The 25293-nt window shown below is 36.8% G+C and overlaps 1 protein-coding gene and 2 non-coding genes across 3 annotated transcripts in view; all 3 read right to left on the bottom strand.

Moving 5' to 3' along the window:
- Positions 1-16810: 16810 nt before the first annotated feature.
- Trnat-agu lies at positions 16811-16884 on the bottom strand. Its single transcript has one exon. It is a non-coding gene; the product is annotated as a tRNA-Thr (tRNA).
- A 203-nt stretch (positions 16885-17087) lies between these two features.
- On the bottom strand, positions 17088-17169 carry Trnas-aga. Its single transcript has one exon. It is a non-coding gene; the product is annotated as a tRNA-Ser (tRNA).
- A 6244-nt stretch (positions 17170-23413) lies between these two features.
- Positions 23414-25293, bottom strand: part of LOC121730163 (tyrosine-protein kinase Drl-like) — a 55088-nt gene continuing 53208 nt past the window's right edge. Inside the window, exon 6 of the mRNA XM_042119079.1 lies at positions 23414-24888. Within this exon, the coding sequence (XP_041975013.1) occupies positions 24777-24888 (112 nt within the window). The 3' untranslated portion in view covers positions 23414-24776. The remainder of the gene's footprint in view (positions 24889-25293) is intronic.

Below are 25293 nucleotides of genomic sequence, written 5' to 3'. Positions count from 1 at the left end.
ATTTATGACGCTTGCAGGGGACCTACCACGACCTTTCCTAAAACGATCATGTTTCCAGAAAGCTTTGTTGTAAGATTACAATAACATTACCGTGCTCACTTTTAAATATAATTTTACTAAAAAAACAGTAAAAAATGCAAAATATTGTTAAATCCGCTGTGGAATATCAACTTTTTTAAGATCGCTAGCTTGACGTGAAAGTAATTATTGCTTATCTGTCAAACGGTGTCGTTAATAGAGGTGATGGTAGGCCCCCAGTTGTGACTTGTGACGTGCCGCCTAAAGGTAAGCGGCCACAGGTCGGTATCATACGCAACGGACGTCTCGCATCAAACGGATAATTTTTTCACAGTACTTCCGCTGAATCGGCAGCGTACGGATTATCGAATAGCCTAGTAAATAAATGCTCAAAAGAGGGGTGTGAATGGAATAGTCGAAAGCAGAAATTTTGACTTAGAAACTTTGTTTGGACTAATTTGAAGATAAACATACTGTCTAGTCGGTAATCCGTACGCTGCCGATACATTGGACGTACTGTAAAAAAATATCCTTTTGATGCGAGACGTCCGTTGCGTACGATACCGACCTGTGGACCTTTACCTTTACGCGCTACGTCACAACTGCAAGGTCGATGGCTGCCGTCGACTGCCGCCGACTGCCGCCGACACGTGCCGCCGACTGCCGTCGACTGCCGCCGACACGTGCCGTTGTCTGCCGTCAACTGCCGCCGACGCGTGCCACCGACGCGTGCCGCCGACACGTGCCGTTCGTCTGTAAGCGCTCTTAGTTATAGATATCCATGGCTTAGTAAATATTTGTCTATTTCCTTAGCTTTTCTTAACCTTGATCTTAAATGATAATATGTTTCTAAATGACTACTAGCCTATCCCGAAAATAGAGAAGGGATATTTTGGAATAGTTTGGTCCTCAGCCTTAAAACAAGAACTTATTAAACATACATATACTTACTGACCTAGCTAAGTAAGGTAAGACTAAAGAAACCAAAAGGAATGTGTCTAAATAGTTTATAGTACTGTAGTGAATATGATGTTGTCCGGAGCGCGGCGGGCGAAATCCTGGTCCGCGGGGGCTCCGGGCCAGAAGAGAGAGTTATTACACTAGATCCGTGGTTATTACCACCTCTTGCGTGTCTCCATTGTAAGACACGGTACGGTAAATAAAAGTTGTAAAAAGATTTTACATAATAATATGTCTTATAATATTATTTAGTTTACATAATGTAAACTTAAAAAGAAGAGTTCATCCTAGTATCCTAAAAACTGTTTGTTTAATCATATTTAGGCATAAAAGCGTATAGTGCTCATGCAGACTCTAAACTGGACTCAATATCAAATATGGACAAAATTCGCTGCAACAAACATGCAACTCACAAACAGATGATTTTATAATAATATAAAGTTTTATGTAATGAAATGAGCTCTAAAAGCCATAAACATTTGTAAGGTTGAAATGATATAGGTAAGTTCACAATTAATTCGATAAGACAAAAAATGTTATTCATCAGTTATTCAAAAGAGTAAAAGGCAAAAGTCGCAATCAAGGGACTAAAATAAGGACTAAACAGTTGCACAAACAGGGATGCAAAAATTTCGCCAAATGTAATGGAAATGTTGTACAATGGTCCCTCGTTACCTCAGAATTTACGATGACCGGCGACCCTATTACGTGTATGAAGATCGGTCGCTATTGCTATAGCTATTGCTATGTTTGTCTCTTTTGAATCGATATTCAGCACATATAAAAAGGAGTACAACCTTGCCTCTAGGTCCCTCAAGAAAGAGATTACTCGGGCAAAGCAACAGCACGTCAATAGAATTGGCAAGAGACTTGAGTGCCTCCCCTCGGGAACCCGTGCATTCTGGTCTCTGGCCAAAGCTATTGAAGGAAATTTCTGCAAGCCAACCCTACCATCCCTACACGTAGGAAATGGATCGTTGGTCCAGGACGCAAAGGACAAAGCCGATCTTCTGGGCAAGCTCTTTGCGTCAAACTCGACCCTGGATGACGGGGGGCAGAAACCGCCGACCATACCGCGATGCACGAGCATCATGTCGGATATTCGGTTTCATCAGCGCTCAGTGCGAAAAGCCCTCTGTTCCCTTGATATCCAAAAGTCGAGTGGGCCTGACGGAATCCCGCCTATAGTGTTGAAAAAGTGTGCTCCAGAGTTGGCTCCGGTCTTGACGCGTCTTTTTCGGCTCTCCTATTCCAATGGCATCGTCCCGGCTTCCTGGAAGACAGCCTTGGTGCACCCGATCCCCAAAAAAGGTGACCGCTCAAATCCTTCCAACTACAGACCAATCGCTATAACCTCTCTCTTCTCGAAGATAATGGAATCCATTATCAATAGCCAGCTTCTTCGATACTTGGACGGCCAGGGATTGCTAAGCGACAAACAATACGGGTTCCGTAAGGGTCGCTCGGCTGGTGATCTCTTGGCATACTTGACTTATCGTTGGGCTCAGGCAATTGAGTCGAAGGGAGAAGAATCTAAAAACTCTACACATTAGTCAAAATCGGTGGCTTGGCCATTTTGTTATTCGCCAGGGCTTTGAACTTAATATACAGTAACTAATGATAAATGGCCAGGCCACCGATTTTGATTAATGTGTAGAGTTTATAGATTCTCCTCGTGCGGCTGACACATTATAATATTATTATCAAATATTTTGCCGCGCTTTAGGGTAAAATTAAGGTTTTTAGATTTAGGGTTGAGTATGTAAGGTTAGAAACTTGGCTCTACATGAGATCTCACTACTTTTTGACACGACGAACTATAATATTATGTTCTCATCTTGGCAACATTTTTACATGAAAATGTTTTTGGTGGGATGGAATATTGTTCTCATCTCTGGGCAGGGGCGCCAAAATACCAACTGCTCCCTCTGGATCGTATCCAACGAAGGGCTGCTCGAATTGTTGACTGCCATAGTGTTTCAAACAGCTTGGACCCCCTGGAATTACGCCGAGATGTAGCTTCACTCTCCATCCTCTATCGGTTGTATCACGGGGAGTGCTCTGAGGAATTGTTCGGAATCATACCACCTGCAACTTTTCGCTATCGTCCCACGCGAAAAACATACCATCCTCATCACATTGATGAGTGACAGTCTTCCACAGTGCGTTTTTCGCGTAACTTTCTGCCGCGCACAGTAAAACTTTGGAATAAACTGCCACCAGCAGTATTTCCAGACCGATACGACCTGCAAACCTTCAAGAAAAAAGCGTATTCCCTCTTAAAAGGCCGGCAACGCCAGCTCTTCTGATGTTGCGAGTGTCCATGGGCGACGGTAGTTGCTTACCATCAGATGACCCGTTTGCTCGTTTGCCCTCTTATTTCATTTAAAAAAAAACCGTCCGTTCTTGCTTGCGCAAACATCTCAGACGCACTACAAAATTTTAAAGATCATAATTTATCGCTTTTATTCACATTATACGCCAGGCCGTGCGAATCAGCGTATCTCTCATGGGCGTAGCCAGGGGGAGGGTTTTGGGGGTTCAAACCTCCCCCCCCCCCCCCGAAAAGTTAAGATATTAACATTCATAAAATTAAAATTAATGACAGGCGTGCGGCATATCTCTTTTATTACTAGGTTTTTGAATTGAATTGTTATTGAATTTAAAAAAAACATTCTGCATCTTTAATATATTTCATATGAATATAAGGGTTATTTTATATACTTTTATTCCTTTTATTTTCTTGAACTATTCATTCATTTCGATACTAAAACCTGGCTACGACCGTGGTATCTCTCACACACCTTCTACATCTCCTGAATTCCTCTCGCACCTTTAAGAAGAACTGCTAGTCGCATAATTTTATCACATCAATGGCAATCGATTGCCATGACTTTCGTAAAAGCCCCATCGCGCACAATGCGAGTTGTTATCGCTAGAGAAATATTTATTTTATGACTTAGCGCCCACGGACTACGGACCACTTGAGTGCAAGTTGCAACTGTAGGCGGTTTTGTTCTTTTTCATTTTAAAATTATTGTTCCTGTAACACAATTCTCGCTTAAATTCTGACCGACATTTCAAATAAAGTATGTTCGCATTTCAGTAAAATACTCTTTTTATTTTAGATGCTGATTTTAAAGTTAGACACTGTTTTGCTTCAAGAACTTAAGGCGGGGATTAATCTCAATCAAAAACGATAACCTTGCACACAACCAAAGACCAAGCGTATACGCATCGCAATAAGATTCATTTTAGCTTAGCATATAACTATAGGTTCTCGGGCGGATCTTCTCTGTTTTTCATGTTTTTTTTAAATATCTTTGGAAATAAATATTAAGAAACAAAATTGTTCGGTTAAAGAATTTCTAATATAGATTTACTTACTAACAATTTATTCAAATAAAATGTACAATTATCCTAGTTAATACTTATATTTCGATGAAATAGAGTTTTTTCGGAGGTAAGTTTGTAAATTAATTACAGCCATAAGTATTACGTTTTATAAAAATGTTTATGGTTTAAGGTATTTTGAATATTGTGCTTTATATCTCATATTTTTTAACACTTCGTTATTATATTGGAACTAGGTAAACCGGGAGTCACGGAATAACAAATTGGGGTTTATCCTCGCCTTAAGACTCTTTAGTTTTTTAGCCAAGTAAGAAATTAAGAAGATTAATTACAAACAGTTTTAGAGTTTTTTACGCCGGTTCTTCTCGCTGGGGTAGTTCCCGAACCGGTGGTAGGCATCAGGTAGACATTCTGAAAAAATTTGATTCAAATTTACTCAGAAAAATAACACATTTTTTATTTAAAAAAAAAGTTGCTATTTTTTCACTTTTTTACGAAAAAAATAGAAAGCAAACAAATCGTTTTATGCCAACAATGATATACCTTTGTTTTAAGTATACTCTCAGAGGAATGATAATCAATTTGTACAGAGTTCCAAAAAGCATATTTTAGGGATAATCATTGGGGATAATGAAACTCTCTTTGCTACAATCACACTTGATTAATGGTAATAAATGACAAGTCACGACACTTAATCGGAGGCAACAGCAACGAGCAAGCACAAAATCAGTACCAACAAGCAACATGACCACGCGACAGCAATTCGGCAGCGACATAATGAAATCTGTCTGCGCCAATTTGAATTTAGATGGGATCGGTCGGCGCTGCATATATTAATTAAATCGTCGATCGACTGTTGCCTACATAGTACATACTATACGTAGTCTATGTTGACTAGTGTTGCCAGTTTTGATGTTTTATTGCAGTAAAAATTTATTAAAGATAGCTTATGAAGGACCAATATGAATGAAAAGGGGATAACGAACAGATATGTTTTTAGCTACTGCCCAAGATGGCAACTTGGTTATCCATCATTGTCCAACATGAAGTAGGCCGTTTACTGATTACTCTTCTGTTTCTCCGAGTTAAAGCATCGCAATTACTTTATATCTGAGGATAAATAACATTAGTTAACTTATAAAAATAAATAATGTTAAATTTTTTGTTAGTCCCGCTAAAACACGAGAACGGCCGCGACTTGACTAATTTTAGTCTTGAAATGTTTGTGGAAGTCCAGGGAAAGTTTTTATTAAGAGAGAAGTGATAAGCGGGTATTACACCGATCAATATTATCACGATTCCGTGACAATATTGATGGTGTAATAGGCCGAATCGCAGTATCGCAGTAGTATAGTACTTGTGAATCGCGTGATACTAGAATCATGATAGTATTGATGCGTGTAATACATATCTAATACCCCTCATTGAAAGTCCACCAGGTCATCTAGTTACAAATAAAACTAATTGTTATGTTAATGCTTTGCATATAACTAAAGCTAGTTAAGTTCCCACTTAATCTGCGTTCCGAACCCGGCGGCGAGCATTAATCATCAATTAACAGAGCTTAAACCCACATTTGAACCTCGTTTAAACAAACTGTGCGGCATAAGTCATAATTCTTAACAATACCACATCTCTTAATAAATTGGTGTCAAAATTACAGGTCGGTGACCTCGATGACGTAATTACTGTTATAACCTCTCACTTGTGACGTCACACTGGAGAAGCTAAGGAGTTAGGATCAAAGGAGTTAATAAAACGAGTAGAATTGACATGGAAGTCCATACTCTATCCATACTAAAATTATAAATGCGAAAGTGTGTCTGTTTGTCTGTCTGTCTGTTACCCCTTCACGCCCAAACCACTGAACCGATTTTGCTGAAATTTGGCATGGAGATACTTTGAGTACCAGGAAAGGACATAGGATACTTTTTATCCCGGAAAAATGTACGGTTCCCGCGCGATAAACGAATTTTGGCACAACGGAGTTGCGGGCGTCATCTAGTGAGTCTATAGTTCTACAGAGTGTAACAAAAATATAAGATAAATGATAATACTTTAGGGTGTGTACGTGTCCCTTGTAGAGAGTTCACTGTAAAAGTAGCAGCGCTGAAAGACCAAAAAATTTTTTCACTTTTGTATGGGGAAACTCGTGACGCTCGGGCCCTTGCCCATACAAAAGTGAAAAAAAAGCTGCTACTTTCACAGTGAATTCTCTACAAGGAACACGTACACACCCTAAAGTATTATCACTTAGTTTTGTTACACACTGTATACACTTTAAGCTCCGTACAGATTTAAATGCTATTTGGTATGAGAAATGAAGACACTTTGAGTCCCGGAAAAGGACACGGAATAATAATAATTTATCCTAGTACCTGTGCTAGTACTTAAAACTTACGATTTTGTCCCCAACAAACGCATAGGATAATAATTTGTTAGAAGTCCGAGAGATAAACGAATTAATTTATTTGTTTTCAGCTAGCAAAAGTATCATATTTTGTATATGTGTATTAACTAAAATTTTTGTGGTTGTACAATTTCTGTGTCTGTAGAGGGAACATCTAGTAGTGTATATAAATATAGTGTATGTTACAAGTTACAACTTACAACATAAAATTAATTACGAGTTTAATGCCTGTTTTGCACCAACCGCCTCCTACCCAACAAACATTTCAGTCGAGTAAGAAGAAATTACGCGATTCATAGTTGTCTAAACGTCGCAAAGAAGTCGTTTTATGCTGTTACCCGACATAGCGCCTCCAATAGTTATACGACTAGTTGTCGTGTAAGAACGTCGTAGAAACGTCTTTACGACTGATTTATACGACTATTACACTACATTCAGTCGTGTAACCAGTGTGGTGGTATAAGAAACGTCTATGCGACTTTTACGCTGACCTTCATCGTATTAGTGTTGCGAATACTACCTTTACACGACAATAGTATAAGAGTTTTATAAAATACTCTTACACGTCATTCAGTGAATTTGAACCCCTCTTTACGACCTTTACGTGACGGAATGTAGTATAAGAGTTAAAAAATTCACCAAAGTCTACAATCACCGCCATTCATTTGTTTCTTTGTAAAAATAATTTAACGTAGTTGTGATGGATAGAAAAAGCTGGGCTAGTGTAAAAAAGAGCGGAAACTTTAAGAGAAAAGTAAAAAAGAACTATGCATCATTCCTTTCCTCTAATTGCATCATATCGAATATAGGTACATGGCAAGCTAATTATAATACAACTGGAGATGGTTCCGTACAAAATTTTATAAGTTCTGTGCAGAGTAGTTCTGTGCAGAGTAGTTCCGTGCAGAGTAGTTCCGTGCAACTTAATTGTAATCCAAGCTCAGATAGTGCTTATTATTACAGAAATCACATTCATCGTCTGGGTAATGATCGTATATGGCAAACAAAGCGCAACTCGGACACCAGAAAAAATCAAAATTTATCATGTATTGAACAGTTTCCTTAGTTAGCATAAAATGTGCAGGGTATTCGGCACTATTGGTATAAAATCCGCAACCAAAACACCGATCAGCGCGTACAAAATGTGTAGATTTCCATGGCCATTTTAAATTCATACGTATCAATGTAATGAAATCTAATTTATTTAAAAACTTATCAATATCCATTGTATCACGATTGATTTCTTTACTCATTGATCAACTAATAACTGTATAGAAAGATTGATAAGGTTTTAGGCTCTTGTTAATAACTTAACTGAACCCTAAACTCGATTCTATGGCGGAATGTTTATGCGAATTGACACAGCGCGTGTTGTGTAGAAGTTATCTAGGAGTCTCGTTTTGCACTTTGAATCGTATAGAGGTAACTGTTTGCACTTTCTTTAAAAATACTAAATGATATATCATTTATTTTAAAAATCTCACTGGCGCATTTATTATTTACTTAAAACTAGCACGTAAAACTCGATAAAATTTATTTCCCATCAGATCAACAGCCCTTGAACTTGAGTTTCGAAGTAAACACACAACAGAATAAATAAAATGGCTGAGACTACATCCAACAATAAATTTGACAGTCAGTTTCTTCCCGACAGCATTTCATTAATTTAATATAGGTACTATCCAGTCACTTTTACAACCAAGTTTCGTACAGTTACTCAATTGAATGTCGTGAAGCAGCGGTGAAAACCGCTACAACGCGACAAAAAGTGCGCTACACGACTTCTTCACGACTTCTTCACGACCACTTCCCGACAAAAAATGCCCTACATGACTTCTTTACGGCCAAAAAGTAAGTTATGCGACGGCTACAGGACTTGTATACGTCATTGAGTCGTGTAAAATGGGCCTTTTCTTGGTGATGTCGACGTTTTAGCGACGTTGCGGCAACCAGCTTATACGATCAAAAGTTAGAGTTGGCACGTTGCGGCGACCAGTCAAATGTTTGTTGGGTAACGCTAAGTGGTCCCCTAGCGGCCATTAAGGGTACATATCCTTCAAGATTTCACGAATTTTTGTGTGTCACGGTCGACCTTAGGGCGTAAGAACTTTTGCAAAACATTACTTTTTTTTTTACATGTGTTTGTTTTAAGAGATATTTGACCCGCAAAGATCGCTAGGGAACACTTAGCGTTAGGAGACCGTTGGTGAAAACAGGCAGCAGCTGTGTAGCTTTATTAGCGCGTAGAGCAGAACGACTGTGCTACGTAGAGTTACGATGTTTGCTATGAACTACCAACTAGTGCTACGAAATTACTGCTTTCGTTTATAATAAGACAAAAATATTATTTATTATGTCTGACAAAATATGTTTTTTATTACTTTTATATCTTATATCTTTAAACGAGCAATTCTTGTATACTTATATATATTTATACGTGGGAGAGCCATGCTTCGGCACGAATGGGCCGGCTCGACCGGATAAATACCACGTTCTCACAGAAAACCGGCGTGAAACAGCGCTTGCGCTGTGTTTCGCCGAGTGAGTGAGTTTACCGGAGGCCCAATCCCCTACCCTATTCCCTTTCCTACCCTCCCCTATTCCCTTCCCTTCCCTACCCTCCCCTATTACCCTATTCCCTCTTAAAAGGCCGGCAACGCACATGCAGCTCTTCTGATGCTGCGAGTGTCCATGGGCGACGGAAGTTGCTTTCCATCAGGTGACCCGTTTGCTCGTTTGCCCCCTTATTTCATTAAAAAAAATATATATATAATTGGAATCTCGGAATCGGCTCCAACGATTTTCATGAAATTTAGTATATAGGTGGTTTCGGGGGCGATAAATCGATCTAGCTAGGAGTCATTTTTAGAAAATTTCATTTTATTTGTGTTTTATCAAATACCGAGCAAAGCCCGGTGAAATAGCTAGTTTACTAATTATGTATCGAAACGAGCTTTTGCCCGCGGCTTCGCTCGCGTTAAGAAGTATTATTATAAACAAACTTTCATCCCCTATTTTAACCCCCTGGAGGTAGAATTGATCAAAATCCTTTCTTAGCGGATGCCTACGTCATAATATCTACCTGCATACCAAATTTCTTTGCGTGGTTTGGGCTGTGCGTTGATAGATCACCATGTCAGTCAGTCACCTTTGAGTTTTATATAATATATAGATATTATGTCCGATAACAAATGTTTTTATTATGTATGGGCAGATTGATGACGCCGGGCACTAGCCCATACAAATCACTAAAATAAAATTACTCTTTCAGCTCTGCTACTTTCACAGTAAACTCTATATACAGGGTGTAACAAAACTAAGTGATAATACATTAGGGTGTGTACGTGTTCCTTGTAGAGAGTAAAAAAAACACTTTTGTATGGGCAAGGGCGCGAGCGTCACGAGTTTCCCCATACAAAAGTGAATACATTTTTTGGTCTTTCAGCGCTGCTTCTTTTACAGTGAACTCTCTACAAGGAACACGTACTCACCCTAAAGTGTTATCACTTATTTTTGTTACACCCTGTATAAAGGACACAATACACATTACACACCCTAAAGTTATCACTTTGTTTTGTTACGCCCTGTATATTATGAATAAATAGGATAGGCTCCTAACAAATAACAAGACAATATTTACAATTCAAACAATTTCGCGACTCAACCCTATCATGTTGTTGTTTTCATACAAAACACGGGCCTGTAAACAACTCCTGTACCAATTGAGACAAACATTTTGACAACCGCTACAACTTTGAATGAAGTTAAACAATAAAAAGTTTCATGAATTTACGAGTTGAAATTACATCTCAAAATGTAAATTAATAAACTTAGAAGATAAATTAATTAGAAACGTAATAGATTTATTGCTTTTAAATTCCTTAAGTAAGTTATAATTAAAGCATTTTACTCGACTAGGGCCAAGACCCTTCTAGGTTTAGATTTTGGCAGTCAATCCATACTAACAATTAGTGTCTGTCCTGCCTCTTCACGCTTAACCGGTTTTGCTGAAATTTGGCATGGAGATACTTCGAGTCCCCGAAAAGGACATATTATAGGATACTTTTTGTTCCGAAAAAATGTACGGTTAACGAATTTTGGCGCACCGGAGTTGCTGGCGTCATCTATTAATATTATCCTTATTATTATAATCCTTATTATTATATAATGAGATGAAGATCCTTAGTATAATGTAATGAGATAATATTTAAATTTATTACTTTTTATAATTAATGTCATAAAATTTTAAATTATTTTGCACGCCACTTATAGGCAGAATGTTGGATCCATTTAAATAATATTGTAAGACTTTTTGTACCACATTTATGCAATAAATCATTATTATTATAAATATAATATTATAAATGTGAAAGCGTGGATATTTGTTACGCTTTCTCGCAAAAACTACTTGACAAATCATCATGAAACTTTGTACACATACTCTTGGAGGTATCAGAAGTAATATAGGATACTTTTTATTTAAAAAAAAAGTTGACGTGGAAGCGGACGAAGTCGCGGGCAACAGCTAGTTAATAATATTACTATATTGTATATTAACTTTGAAGAATTAGCGCCTTTGGAGTTAGGACAGTAAAATCTGGTCCAATAGAAATAGAAAATAATAACTGATTAATATTATTGAAAGAATAAAGGATTACATTTGCTACAATCCGCCTTATCTCGGGCAGGTCGATATTCCGTACGTGAGGAGAATACCAAACACGACTCAAATTGAGCCGTACCAAATTTTATTTATAGCATTTATGAAATTATATTTTATGATTTTGTGTTTATTGCTATTTAGCGACACAGAGTCCAGATAAAGGGCAATGAAAATAAGTAGTTTCTTTCGGATTAACGATAATCCATACTTACTAAAATTATAAATGCGAAAGTATGAAAGTTTGTCCGTTACCTCTTCACGTCCAAACCACTGAACCGATTTTGCTGTATTTTAAAAAATCTTAAATTGTACTATATACCTTTTTTTATGATATAAGGGGGCAAACGAGCAAACGGGTCACCTGATGGAAAGCAACTTCCGTCGCCCATAGACACTCGCAGCATCAGAAGAGCTGCAGGTGCGTTGCCGGCCTTTTAATAGGGAATAGGAAAATATGAGGGTAGGGAATTGGGCCTCCGGTAAACTCACTCACTCGGCGAAATACAGCGCAAACGCTGTTTCACGCCGGTTTTCTGTGAGGACGTGGTATTTCTCCGGTCGAGCCGGCCCATTCGTGCCGAAGCATGGCTCTCCCACGTACAAATACCTTTATATACTTACCTAATCTATATTCCAACTCAAAAAAGTTGACGCGACAAATACATAGTACTGTGTACGCGTCAAAGCTCATCACAAAATCGTGAACTGTGGAAGGAAAGAGACGAGCCTTGCCCAGCAGTGGGACACTTAAGGTTGTTAATAAATTATAAAAATACAATAATAATAATATTATACACATTTAAACACTCTCCCGAAACTAACCACCGCCATGCGCCACCATTGAGCCACAGCTTTGAAAGATAAGAACTTCATAATGAAAGTCAACTGCGTCTCTCATAGTTCACATAGCGGATAAGTTATCTAAGTTAGTCAGAGCAACTTTGCGGCAAGTCGCGCGTGGCGTCGGGTGTTGTCGGCTAGACTTAATTAAACACGTAATGATGTGTTTAAACTTTGACAACATCTGAGTTTGATTAAACACTTTGAGACTGCGTAAATAACTAAAATAGTTAGGCCGTCAGTTGCTGTTGGGTACACACGAGGTAAATTACGTGGGAGAGCCATGCTTCGGCATGAATGGGCCGGCTCGACCGGAGAAATACCACGTTCTCACAGAAAACCGGTGTGAAACAGCGCTTGCGCTGTGTTTCGCCGAGTGAGTGAGTTTACCGGAGGCCCAATTCCCTTCCCTATTATCCCCTATTCCCTTCCCTTCCCATCCCTATCCTCCCCTATTACCCTATTCCCTCTTAAAAGGCCGGCAACGCACCTGCAGCTCTTCTATTGCTGCGAGTGTCCATGGGCGACGGAAGTTGCTTTCCATCAGGTGACCCGTTTGCTCGTTTGCCCCCTTCTTTCAATAAAAAAAAAAAAAAAAAACACGTTTATTGTTATGAAAAGTTGATATACATATATTATACGTTAGACTCAAAGATCGAAAACGCTTAGTGAGCGGAAAAATAGCTCAGAACCCGTTGCGGTCACAGTAAATCTTCCACATCGCGTATCGTGTTATAGCTCTAATGAAAACTCGCACGATGCGTTGTGGCAATCGCAGAAAGACTAAATATAAAATAGCGAAATTCGTGTCATAGCTAGCTCTCATGCTATTCGATCTGAACACGTTGTAGCAATGAAGAAAAGCCACATTAAAGGATCGGACACTGGTTTCCGGAAACTTTGTATAATAGTAAAGAAACGAGCGAAAGCAGAGCGGTTATAGGCTATAGCTCTAAAAATTCAGAATAGCTGCTAGAGATTTGGATGACGATAATCAAAATTTATATGAGCTAAAGGAAGCAGATGAAAACTGAGTTATAGGATCCCTCCGCCCATGTAATTCTTCTACTTAATGAAAAAATCGCTCTCCTTTCCCACGTACAATTTCCCTTACCAACCCCATTACGTGCGTACTTTGTGGACGGCCTCTAACAAACTTTATGACTTTTCTAGCACATCGTTAGTCATAAAAAGTGTAAAGAGCAGTCAGGTATTAGCACAGTCCCTTCAGGGCCCTATAGGGGCCGGTGAAAAGAAAATGGAGCACCTGTAAACCAAACATGGGGTGCAAATTGCCACCGTAAGAGGTTACATCAATATCGTATGGGTTATTGAAGTTGGGGTTTTTGGGGTATTTTGGTCAGAAAGAAAACTGGGCCAGAGCCCCAGATGTTTTGGTACTTCCTTACTTTTAAAACAATATTATGTATTCTGATTTTTTAACCATTAATATCCGTTGCGCAAAAATTCGTTCGGAAACCGTATTTTTTTTCGGGATAAAAAGTATTCTATGTCCCATACTTGTACCTGTAAGAAATCCGGAGTTCTCTTAGTATCTTCGGAACCTTGTTGCAAAATCTTGCGTTTTGGTAGCATATGTTTAGGATACTTCACATAAAACCAAAATCACCATATGTTTCCATATAAATTTTGAGGAGTTTCCTCGATTACTCATGGATCCCATCATCAGATCACCACTTTTGTGGAAATGGGACCAAATTGGAGTGAAACCTAATACAACAAAACAAAAATTTTGAAAATCGATTCACAAACGGCGGAGTAATCGTTAAACATACAAAAAAATCCACAGCCGAACATAATAATGTTCGGCTGTGGTTTTTTTGTATATATCATCATAACATCCTAATAATATCCGCCTTTTTGGAAGTCCGTTAAAATACATTTTATGTGTGTCTTTTGTAGCTGAACTCATTTAGATAAAGGTATGGAGATACACTCTACGCCGCAGGAACAAATACTAGTTTTTACCGTAGCAAAATGTAGAGTTACCAAAAAAAAGCTAAATGTAAGGCTACAAAGTGGGCGAACACTTCACGTTCAACATTTAGAATAAAACCACCAAAAGAGCATACGGAAAGTGCTCATACTTATATTTTTGCCTATTTACTAATAATACAATGATACACTTTATATAGTTCTATGTACAAAGTGTAAAGTTATTTTCTTTTAAAATCTTTGTCTGGCACATGGAAAAGTCACATGAGAGAGAAAGATAGAGGGCCAGAGTGCGTACATATATTAATAAGCATAAGACATGAGAGCTAGTATATATATTTTACATACCGCTACCTTATACTATTATCTATTCTGTGTCGCTACTTCTGTATTAAGTCTAACTATACTCAACCTGCGGCCCGCCGGGACTTTACCAGTAAAGTTGAACCATTTTGAAATTTACGCCTACCGATACAATTATAGTGCACTGCAGTCGTGAAAGTCGTAAAAAAATTTCCTTTTAAATAGTTAACGTTATTTTTTTAACCCTTAAAAATGTTGGTTGTAGCCCGCCGCTCGCGACACCAAGACCAAAACGTAAGTGTGGCCCGTATAAAAAAAGGTTAATTAGCACTGCAGGTCTAGCAGAGTACATAAACAACTTTCACGTAATTAGTTTTGATACTTGCTTCGCTGTAAATCTCAAGCTACATCGATCGCAGTATAATTGATTACTATGATGGATCGACACACCTGATACGCCTACAGTCTGTTCAAACTTATCACACCTCGAAACCTCTTTAAAATTATCCTTATTTAGTCGCCATAAGATCCTGTGAGAGGTAAAATGCATCTGAACGGAGTGTACATTTATCAAAGTACAGCTGTGTAAATGACAGTTTGCTGGTTTAAACCCTTTTATACTACCTTTTATAGTTTAAAGAAACAGATTTTACTTAAATGGCAAACAAAAAAAATTTTGAAAAGTAATATCTGAAGACTGCAACTACAGCACGCTTTGCAAAGAGTTATTCTTTCTAATACTGGGCAAAGCGATTGAGAAAGTAAATCTATACTTTTAATTGGTATATCCCTGTACTCGGCGAAACATGGCGGTAGCGGTCATTGACCCCCTGTCAAAAACTTGATAAATAATGAAGTTTCAGATGTTGTCAATTGCGGCTTTGTATAGAAATTAGAAAATGACAAGTTTTTGGCAGGAAGTCAACGACCGCTACCGCCATGTTTCGCCGAGTACAGTATAGTAGGTACTTAATACTTATTCTGTATTTGTCAGCACTTCTTTTGTAGCCTGCAGAAATGTTGCCGGCACCAAGAGTCACAATATAATATCTGCAGTCACCAGATATATGAACAAACCTAGCCAAATTCGCTTATAATAACGAAGTAACTACCATTTTATGCCAAGGTGACGTATTCGTGTCGAGGCACGGCGTACTGCTATCCTACAGAATATATCTACATCTTATATCTACTGACTACTATTAAAAATATATTCCTGTCCATCTGTAACCGAGGGTCATCCATCATCCGATATGACAGACTGTAATACTCCCGAACATCAGCAAATTTCAATATCCGCCATCTTTTTATCATCCACACTTAATGGTTTTCTGTATAGACGACCAGAGAGAGAGAGAAAATAGATTATAAAATTCAGAAACTTGCATAAAAGTTTGAATCTATACTAATATTATAAAGCGGAAGAGTTTGTTAGTTAGTTTGTTTGTTTTTTTGAACGCGGTACTCTCAGGAATTACTGGTCCGATTTGAAAAAATATTTCAGTGTTAGTTAGCCCATTTATCGAGGAAGGCTATATTTTATTACGCTAAGACCAATAGGGGCGAAGAAATAGAGGAAAGTGTGGAAAAAACGGGGGAAATTATTTGAAAAATTGATTATTTGAACGCGCTAATCTCAGGAACGACTGGTCCAATTAAAAAAAAATCTTTCAGTGTTAGATAGCCCATTTATCGAGGAAGGTGTACGGTTTCCGTGACATTCCTCAATTACGCGGGCGAAGCCGCGCGGAACATCTAGTGATATAATATAGGTACGGATTTTTGCGATTATTCTAATAAATTCTAAGCATTATAAGAACACTTAAGAATTCCGTTTTTATGATTCCATAAGCTTTAGGTATTCGTTTCTTTGTTGGCATTGTGAAAAGGCATTCCCTTGAATGGTCGCTGTATGAGTCTTTTCATTTTGCGGCGCGCGGACGGAATACACAATCATTTTCCATATGGACTCTAGTGAGCTGTATTTTCCTTGATTTTAAACTGGTATTTACTGGAATATAAAATGAATTTCGAAGAACCCTTGTAGGTATTTCATAGAAATAGATTGTTAGACATTGGATGTAGAGCGTCCAATATATATTTATTAGAATTTACTAAAATCTAAATCAATAATTTACTAAGCTCCTAAGAGAGCGTTAAATACTAGATTTTACTCATATTTTGCATGTAACACAATTGAACTTTGCCGTGATAAACTTCACATAACATTAAAAATAACAACGCCTGTATTTATTTTGATCGGGCAATATTAAGGAAAATAAGGAAAAAAAAAAAAGAGCAACCATAGGCCCCGACGAGATTCGAACTCGTGATCTCCTGTTTACTAGACAGGCGCTTTAACCAACTAAGCCACGGCGCCATGTTCACTAGATGTGAAATACTTGTATAGTTCATGGCACAAGCTTCCGCGATCGAGGGAAAGATAAAGATTTAAAAGTTAAAGACGTATAGTATTTCGAAATACACAATTTGTATATTTTTTCTTATAAGTGATAAAAATAGGTGAATAATATTTAAGAAATAAAATATTACAACATAAAATATTACAACACAAAAAGGCTTCGCAGTCGGTAGGATTCGAACCTACGCTCCCAGAGGGAATCTGATTTCTAGTCAGACGCCTTAACCGCTCGGCCACGACTGCCACACTGGAAGCTCCGAAATTATGATATTGATAATTTAGAGTTGTTTTATTTTAATAAGATGTGTTTAACATATTTCTTGGCTTACAATTAATTGTTATCCATTACAATTTTAATACTTTATAAGTAAATTGTAAGATGATAAGCAATACTCAAAAAAAACTAAATATTTCTCATAGTTATTTCTAAATAGGTTAACAAAGTTAACACACAGTTTTAAAACGTCTACAATCTACATGAGGCCTACCCCGGACGAACTAACTCGGCGAGAAGAACCGGCGTAAGAAACTCGCACGGGGCCACTAGTAAGGTTTTTTTATACATAGATTAAAAAATAGTTATTAAGTATAACACTGTGTTCTAAGCACTTGTTAAATGGCTTATAATTTGTAAGTATAATATTGACCATAAATATAATCATTTATAAACCAACGTCCTGGGTAAACAAGACCCTACTTTAACATGAATCAGCCATAAAAGACTACCCCAAAACATTACCTTCATTTAATTAAATCGGTTAATTAATTGTGCAATAACAAGGGTTCGCCCTTCGGCTACCTTTTACAACGTTGTAAATATTGCATTTTTTGTTATTCTGTAGGGTTTGTAATTAGAGAACCCTAGTTAAGTGAGGTGAGTTCACCTATACCTACTTAGTAGGTGTCTATGAACGCTACACACCACGCCATTAGCTATTTATTTTTTTGGAATTACATACTAAGTTACTAACTAATCTCGCGTCAGAAAAAAACCGTCACAGCTGACATGAAAATAATAATAATTTTCCTACTTTTAATTAACGCTGGCAACACCTTCCCACCACCCGATCGATTTGAATTTTTTTTTGGGTTTACCGGAAGTACAGAGCAACTGTTTGTAAAAAAAATAAAGCCGCTGAACCTACATTTTCTTCAATTTTTTTCCCCTCCCCACTACACCTCCACCCACCGCCCACAGTCTGCCAGCACGCAGATTATCAGAATTATCAGAAAAAGTTGTTCAGGGAAGTAGCTAACGGAGTTTTAATACAGGCTACAGCTGAAGCCACATGACCGATTTGATCGTCAGGCGTCAGCTCTTAGTAGAAACGTTTCTATCAATATTCTGATATAGAATAGAAAATACTTTATTTGTACAACTTAAAACTAAACTTAAACTTTAAAAACACAATAAAGGAAAAATATGTACAAATAGGCGGTCTTACTGCTAGCAGCAGTTTCTGCCAGACAACCTTTATGATATAATGTGACGTGTGCAACATGTCGGACTTTGGTCGGATTATTTACTGTGTTTGCTAGTAGCGCCCTCTGCTTCGAACTTTGCGTAATATTCCCTGTTGCGAATGCGACAAATAAAGCGAATGCGGCGACCCGCGAGTCGCGACTATGACGCGCGCGGATTCGCCGCGGATTTTATAGCAACTAGGAAAAGGTGAAGGTAGGTGGAAAACTCTACCGATCGACGTTAGAACATTCATACCATAAGTTCACAAAATAGTCAGCTGTATTATTTATACTTTCATAATATATATATATATATATATATATATATATATATATATATATATATATATATATATATATATATATATATATATATATATATATATATATATATATATTACAATTACAATTACTTACATTACAATTACTTTTACAATTATTTGTAAAAAAATTGTAAAAGTCAAGTGACACGAAGTTCACCGGGACAGCTAGTTAATAATAAAAAAATACTTAAAATAAATAATTTGGGGGGCATCAATACAAAAAAAAAACACATTTTTTACCTATTTTTGCTCTATACTATATACCTATTTTGGAACCCTTCGTACGCGAGTCCAACTCGCACTTGGTCGATTTTATTTTATTTACATAACACGCGGAAATTGACTTGTCACCTGCGTCCATAGAATTTTCTTGGAACAAGGAGCCTAGTTAACTTCTGCATGCTATACTAGTGGTAGCTGTTAATAAAATACGTATTTTTCGTAGAATCATTGTAATTTCATTAAGTGTATGACAGTGCTTACGATAAGGGGTAGTGTAGGGGAGTTATAATGTTCACTGAATAGGGTAAGTGATCAGATTCTTGTGGCCAGATGGGGGATTGGAATTTGGATTATTATTATGTGGACAAAGGACATGGACGGCAGGACAATTTGTAAGTGTGATTTTGATTTGAAATTGAAATACTCCAAAGTTATTCACTTTAAGCGTTATAAAATTCACTACTGTTCTCGAATCTATTAAATTTAGCCTTTGGTAGCGTAGAAACGTCACATTCTAACGATAAAAGAATTATATTTTGCTATATCTAAGGTAGACCTAACCACATACCTACATAATGTGGTTAGGTTAGGTATTAATAGTCTGAAAAAACACACAGACATGCAGCGTATCAAGTAACTAATAGTCTTTTTCTTCGTCGTATATTCACTCTACTTACCAATCTAATCTAAACTTATACTCAAATAAACGAGAACAGCCATTAAATAGATTTGAAGAGTAAATGAAATCTCTTAAGGCTCAATCCCAATTCCCAGAGCAAACAAAAGAAACCGATGTATTAAGGGGAAGCCTACGGGGATTGCAAGATACAATCTGCAATTTCAAACAACGATATCTTATCTTGGCACAAATTAAAGATGTAGGGTGCCTGGTGATAAAGTAACATCTTTTTCATCTGTTGATATTATTGTTTTTACTTTAACTTGCTTATCAGTTCACACAAAGATGGCAAAACGTCGTGGCTCAGCATTTTTAAGCAATTTAAAAACGAAAATTTACTAAGTATTGACTATTCTAATTTCTAATGCAACATTATCGCAACTTCGTTTTAGTTTGTTTTATCAGTGTGTTTCGTGAACATTTTGTAATTTGTTGCATTAAATTAGTAGGATTGAGGAACAGATATAGTTGTCAGTATAATGTTATATGGTCTGGCACTTCTGGCAGATGAGCAGAATTTCGAGCTGCACAAAGCTTTTTCTAGCCATACAGCTCGGGCTTGCAGAATTGGGGAACAGATGCCACAGGTATAATATTATAACTGTACCACTGGATAAGTACTGTTTTTCGTGTGATGCTGGAAATAATCTTATCCTAAATAATAGATTCTAATTCTTATTCTTAATATTATAATATGGTCTCGCAGATGATTAGTTTCTAGCTGCACTGCACTAAGCTTTTGCTTGAGTGAACGAGTTATTATAAAAAGATCCACTGCAGTGTTAAATAATGTTTATTTATATAAAATACTAATGGAGCTTTCGAAGTTTGATATAAATAAACGACTGGCAAATCACGACACACTTAAAGGGGATTATGAACGAAAGTGACGAATGACGGATCAAAAATCAGGATTTTATTAACGTCTTTCAAGAACAGATCGCTTTAGTAAGAGCCATTACTAGGAATTGTCATATTTTCAACAGCAGACTTTTTGAGAGCTTTGTTGAATTATGATCGCGTGTACAATAATTTACTTTCACGTTAATAGGGAAATATTGCAGTAAATAGTCCGACCAAAGTTGTAACACACGACTTATCAGAATATTAACAGAAAATATGCTGGTGCTGCCTAGCGTGAAAACATGCGGTCATTATTGTCATATATTATCCTATTGGTACGAGGTCTGTACTGCACTCTGCAGCCGTAGCGGTCGCTCTGTTTGACAAATTTTGCCAAACAAAGCTTCTCTTTCTTCACCTTTCTTGGTAATGTTTTTTCAATATTAAGTATTAAATCATCATCATCATCATCATCATCATCATCAGCCTATTGCGGTCCACTGCTGAACGTAGGCCTTCCCCAATGCGCTCATGTCGCAACAAACCCGATCTTTGGCACCCCTGATCCATCCGCTGCCAGCCACTTTCTTCAAATCGTCGGTCCACCGTGCTGCAGTATTAATTCACAATGATATTAATCTTGAGGGAATTCCTAATGAAGTTGGTATCGAATGGCGACAGTTCGCATGTTCCAATCAGATTTGCAGGATTGCAGAATTACATGTCACTATTTGCATAAACTAATTTAAGAATTCACACCTCTATAGACTTGGTGGTATGAAATCCGTACTAATATTATAAATTTGAAAGTGTGCCTGTCTGTTACCTCTTCACGCTTAAGAGGATTCCACACCGCCGTTTTTCCATACAAACGCTGTCCCCTGTTTCCTCCCTGGATAATGCCGGTAGAGTTATAATTTTTTTCTGAATATCTATGGCCACAATTAGCATGTCCCTATGTTTTCTTTTTTTTCATAATTTTATTATTAAAAAAGATAAGAACGTCCAAAAACCCAAAAAAATGGCAAGATTTTCCTCTGTGTTTAAACACCCAGAAAACAAAACTGGCTAAAATATACAAAAAAAATAAAACATAGGAACACAGCTCAAGCCTTGCTTTAATTCCTAATGAAAAAAGTACTTAAATCGGTTAAGTTTTGGAGAAGGAATTAGCGGACAACGAATCGAAGATTTTCTGTTCTTTTATTAGAACTTTTGTCGTATTGTCTCTATCGCGCTCTGCGGTGGGAGACTTGAGATTGGTGAGACAGCAATACATTTTCAAATACCTATTTTCAATTTCTCTCGCCCCTGGTGTATCCTCTTAAACCACTAAGCCGATTTTGATGAAATTTGGTATGGAGATACTTTGGAAAGGATATAGGATACTCTTCAGATACGTAAGAATCATGTGGCACTTGCGGCCGCAGATTTTGACATAAGCGCCGTACATTTTCTGACAAAGTATACATACACTATTCCAAGGCTTTAAATGAATGTGTCAATGGGCGCTGCTGGTAAAGGAGAACTGTCAAAATTGACGTTTTTGTATGAAAGAACTTAGAAGCGTTAGTTCCTTTTCTCGCTACGTTCATAAACAGTCTTGTCGAACTGTATTAATGTTATGTAATGATTAATTTATGTCTCTGCCAGGCGGCATCGCCTATAGGAGCGCTGCAAGTCATTCTTTCTTTCCCTATGGTTTTGGGTATGAAATAAAAAAGAAAAATATTGTATAATCACTCTTATATTCACATTTTTATATTTATTTACAAAATGTACATACAATACTCATCTAATCTTTACAACGTTTATCCAATTCCATCAACGCCTGTTAAAACTAACCGTTGATTAAAATCTCGTTCTTCGTATCGATAAAAGAAAAGGCATGACATTTAACTAAAGATTAACAACAGGCTTTGGTGAAATGGAACTTAAGGTATCGACGCGGCAGGCAACCCCAGCCGATAAAAAAACAAATAAAATGCCACTTTATGACATAGTCTAGGTTTCATCACTCTGTGGGTTTTATTTTGCTCTACGCCAGAAAGCAGCGGCGGTATGGGTCGCTAGACCAATGTCACGGTCGGTAGAATATTATGAAAGCTATAGGTTAAAAAGATTGGGAACCCCTGGGTTAGACTATAGTCTAACGGCTAACCTTATAGGCTATAGCGAAAGACTTAAGTCATAAAGTGGAATTTTACTTGAATTTTCGTCGGTAGCGGTGAAGATGGAAAAGTCACCTTTAGTCTTAACTGTTACAAACTTTTGAAGCTTATATTTTAATACAATAGAGTAAAGACACAGGGTATAGTCTACTATTTCAATAGAGTCATTATAATACTAGCATTTGGTGTTATTTTAGATTTAAATATTACTTCCCTCTCTTGGAAGTTGGTTAAGAATGACAAAATAAAGACTGTACAAAAATAGTAAACTTAACAATATGCGACAATGAGAAGAAACTGGGTAAAAAGGATTATATTATATTGTATACTTGAAAGTAGTGTATTATTATATAAATTATAATATTAAAAATCAAAATTGGTTGTAAATATCAAAATTAAATTATTAACAAACAAAATCAAATGCCTTCTCCAGAAAAACAGAAGAGTGATAGTCTTGAATACAACAAAAACATTATTTAAGGCGGGTTATACACTGAGCTAACAGTAACGTTGAATAATCTTACATTATAAATTATATACAAAGTTCTAGAAAGATCTAAAGTTGTAAATTTGTATTTCGAAGTATAATACTTATTGTACTTTTTTCTAAAATTGGAAATTCTTATGAAAGCACTGCCGTAACATATCTGAGACGTCGCAGATTATAGTCGTCCTATATCACAACTCACATATGACTTTTTTTCTTTTTTCGCCGAATGCGACGTCTGCGGATATGGTACGTCAATGTACACCTAAAACATGTATACGTATGAACAACATTATAGTGAGGCACATCGATCTACTTACAATATTTACAGTTACACTAGTATGGCAGTATGAGGTTTAGCTGTCAGTTTGTATATCAGTCTTTGAACACATTATTAAGATGAGGGTAGTTGAAGAAAAAGTCTGGACGCACATGTTCTATCAGAAAAATTGATAACAGCCTACGTAATTTAGTCAAGTTATATGAGGTCATTATTAGTTGTGAGTTGTGAATATCAGCTAGACTTGACTAAACAGCCAACTCGACCGAATTACGTTGATCCACCTAAAAATCTATTTCTTTGTTAGTACAAGTAAAGGTCTGAACCTATAGTTAAGTCTAGTGCCAATGATGAGTAATTAAAAAATATATCTTGTCTAGGCTAAATTCTTATTAGCGCAAAACGGAATTTTACTAAAATGGCTAGGCTATTGTGTGCTAATAGATCTACTTAGGATTGGAGTGAGACAAAAACACAAACATGTGACAGCTGCGCTATAAATTATCATTTACAATTCAATTATAAATAAGGCTGAGGGCACACAACGGACTATTTCAGTAACATGACAATCCAATTTTCAAAAAATTGACGCAAATTGTTTTACGATGAGGTGCTTAATTATTTGAACAAGACGTCCAATAATAAACTTTATAAGTATTTTAAGTTTTCTGAAAATTGGATTTCCAGAAATACATAATATGTTACTGAAATGATAAATCTAATTTTTGATGTCATGGTACGGTGGGAGAATATTTTATTAAACATATAAATAACCTCGAAGTTTTAAAACCAACGTTTTACGTTGCATGTTAATAAGACATCTATAGAAACCCTTGTTTATATAAAACAATTTTCAAGTTCTTTGACACTTTGTGAACATAACAAAATGTAGTTAAAAGTAAAAATATCGGAGGTTACAAATATTATTAATAAATATTGTGTAATGCGTGTGCACTCGCCTTTACATCAGTCTCTTATCTACGTCTCGCACGTTAAGTATTTACAAGTAATAAGGCTTCCATCAGTAGGAATTTCTGAAAACTGTTAAAATGTTGTTCTTTTGTTGTCAAAGCTTCATTCCAAATTTGGAAACAGTCACTAAAGTAACATTTCTAAAATGGTCGTTTAGTCAGAAACGAGATAGCAAGTATAAATTATCATTAGTCACTCTAGTTACTGTAATTTGAAATGGTTGTGGAAACGCTTGGATTCAGTAACAACAATCTTTGATTACATCACCTACTTTTAGAAACTTTGTACATACTTACTGAATCTGCGCTCCCGATTTTACAATCAGCTAAATAAGGCCATAAAATCCGATTGACTGAAACCAAATTTTCAGAAACTCCCCCCCCAACAGAACCGTAAGGCCATCTTTGGTCTACACGAACCTGGTGAGCTGCGTGTGGAACTCCCTTAAGAAGATCTGTAGTTGGGGCAGCGTGGGCCGGTCGTCGGGGGACATTGCCCAGCAGTATGCCATTACAGCGAACCTGTTGAAGAGATTTGAGGGTTAGATGCAGTTATCAAGCGAAAGACTAAATGAGTAAAGGTTTTTCAGAGGGAATCGGAATTAGGTTTGACAGTCTCTACTCTCAAAAGTATTTTAAGAGAGACGAATGGTAATTGAGCAACAAAGCGACCAAAATGTCACTTTAAGACTTATGACCTGTTTCACCACTTCATATATATATATATATATATATATATATATATATATATATATATATATATATATATATATATATATATATATATATATATATATATATATATATATATATATATATATATATATATATATAATACATCACACACAGCGCGTAACTGTCTGATACGCTGGATCACTTGACTGACAAGGACAGCGAAATCTAAGTTATGTTAATATTTATATTACC

Source organism: Aricia agestis, chromosome 9 (assembly GCF_905147365.1).
Source record: "Aricia agestis chromosome 9, ilAriAges1.1, whole genome shotgun sequence".
In the NCBI taxonomy this organism is placed as follows: domain Eukaryota; kingdom Metazoa; phylum Arthropoda; class Insecta; order Lepidoptera; family Lycaenidae; genus Aricia; species Aricia agestis.
The sequence above is the reverse complement of the archived record's forward strand: the minus strand, read 5'-3'. Positions and strand labels throughout refer to the sequence as shown.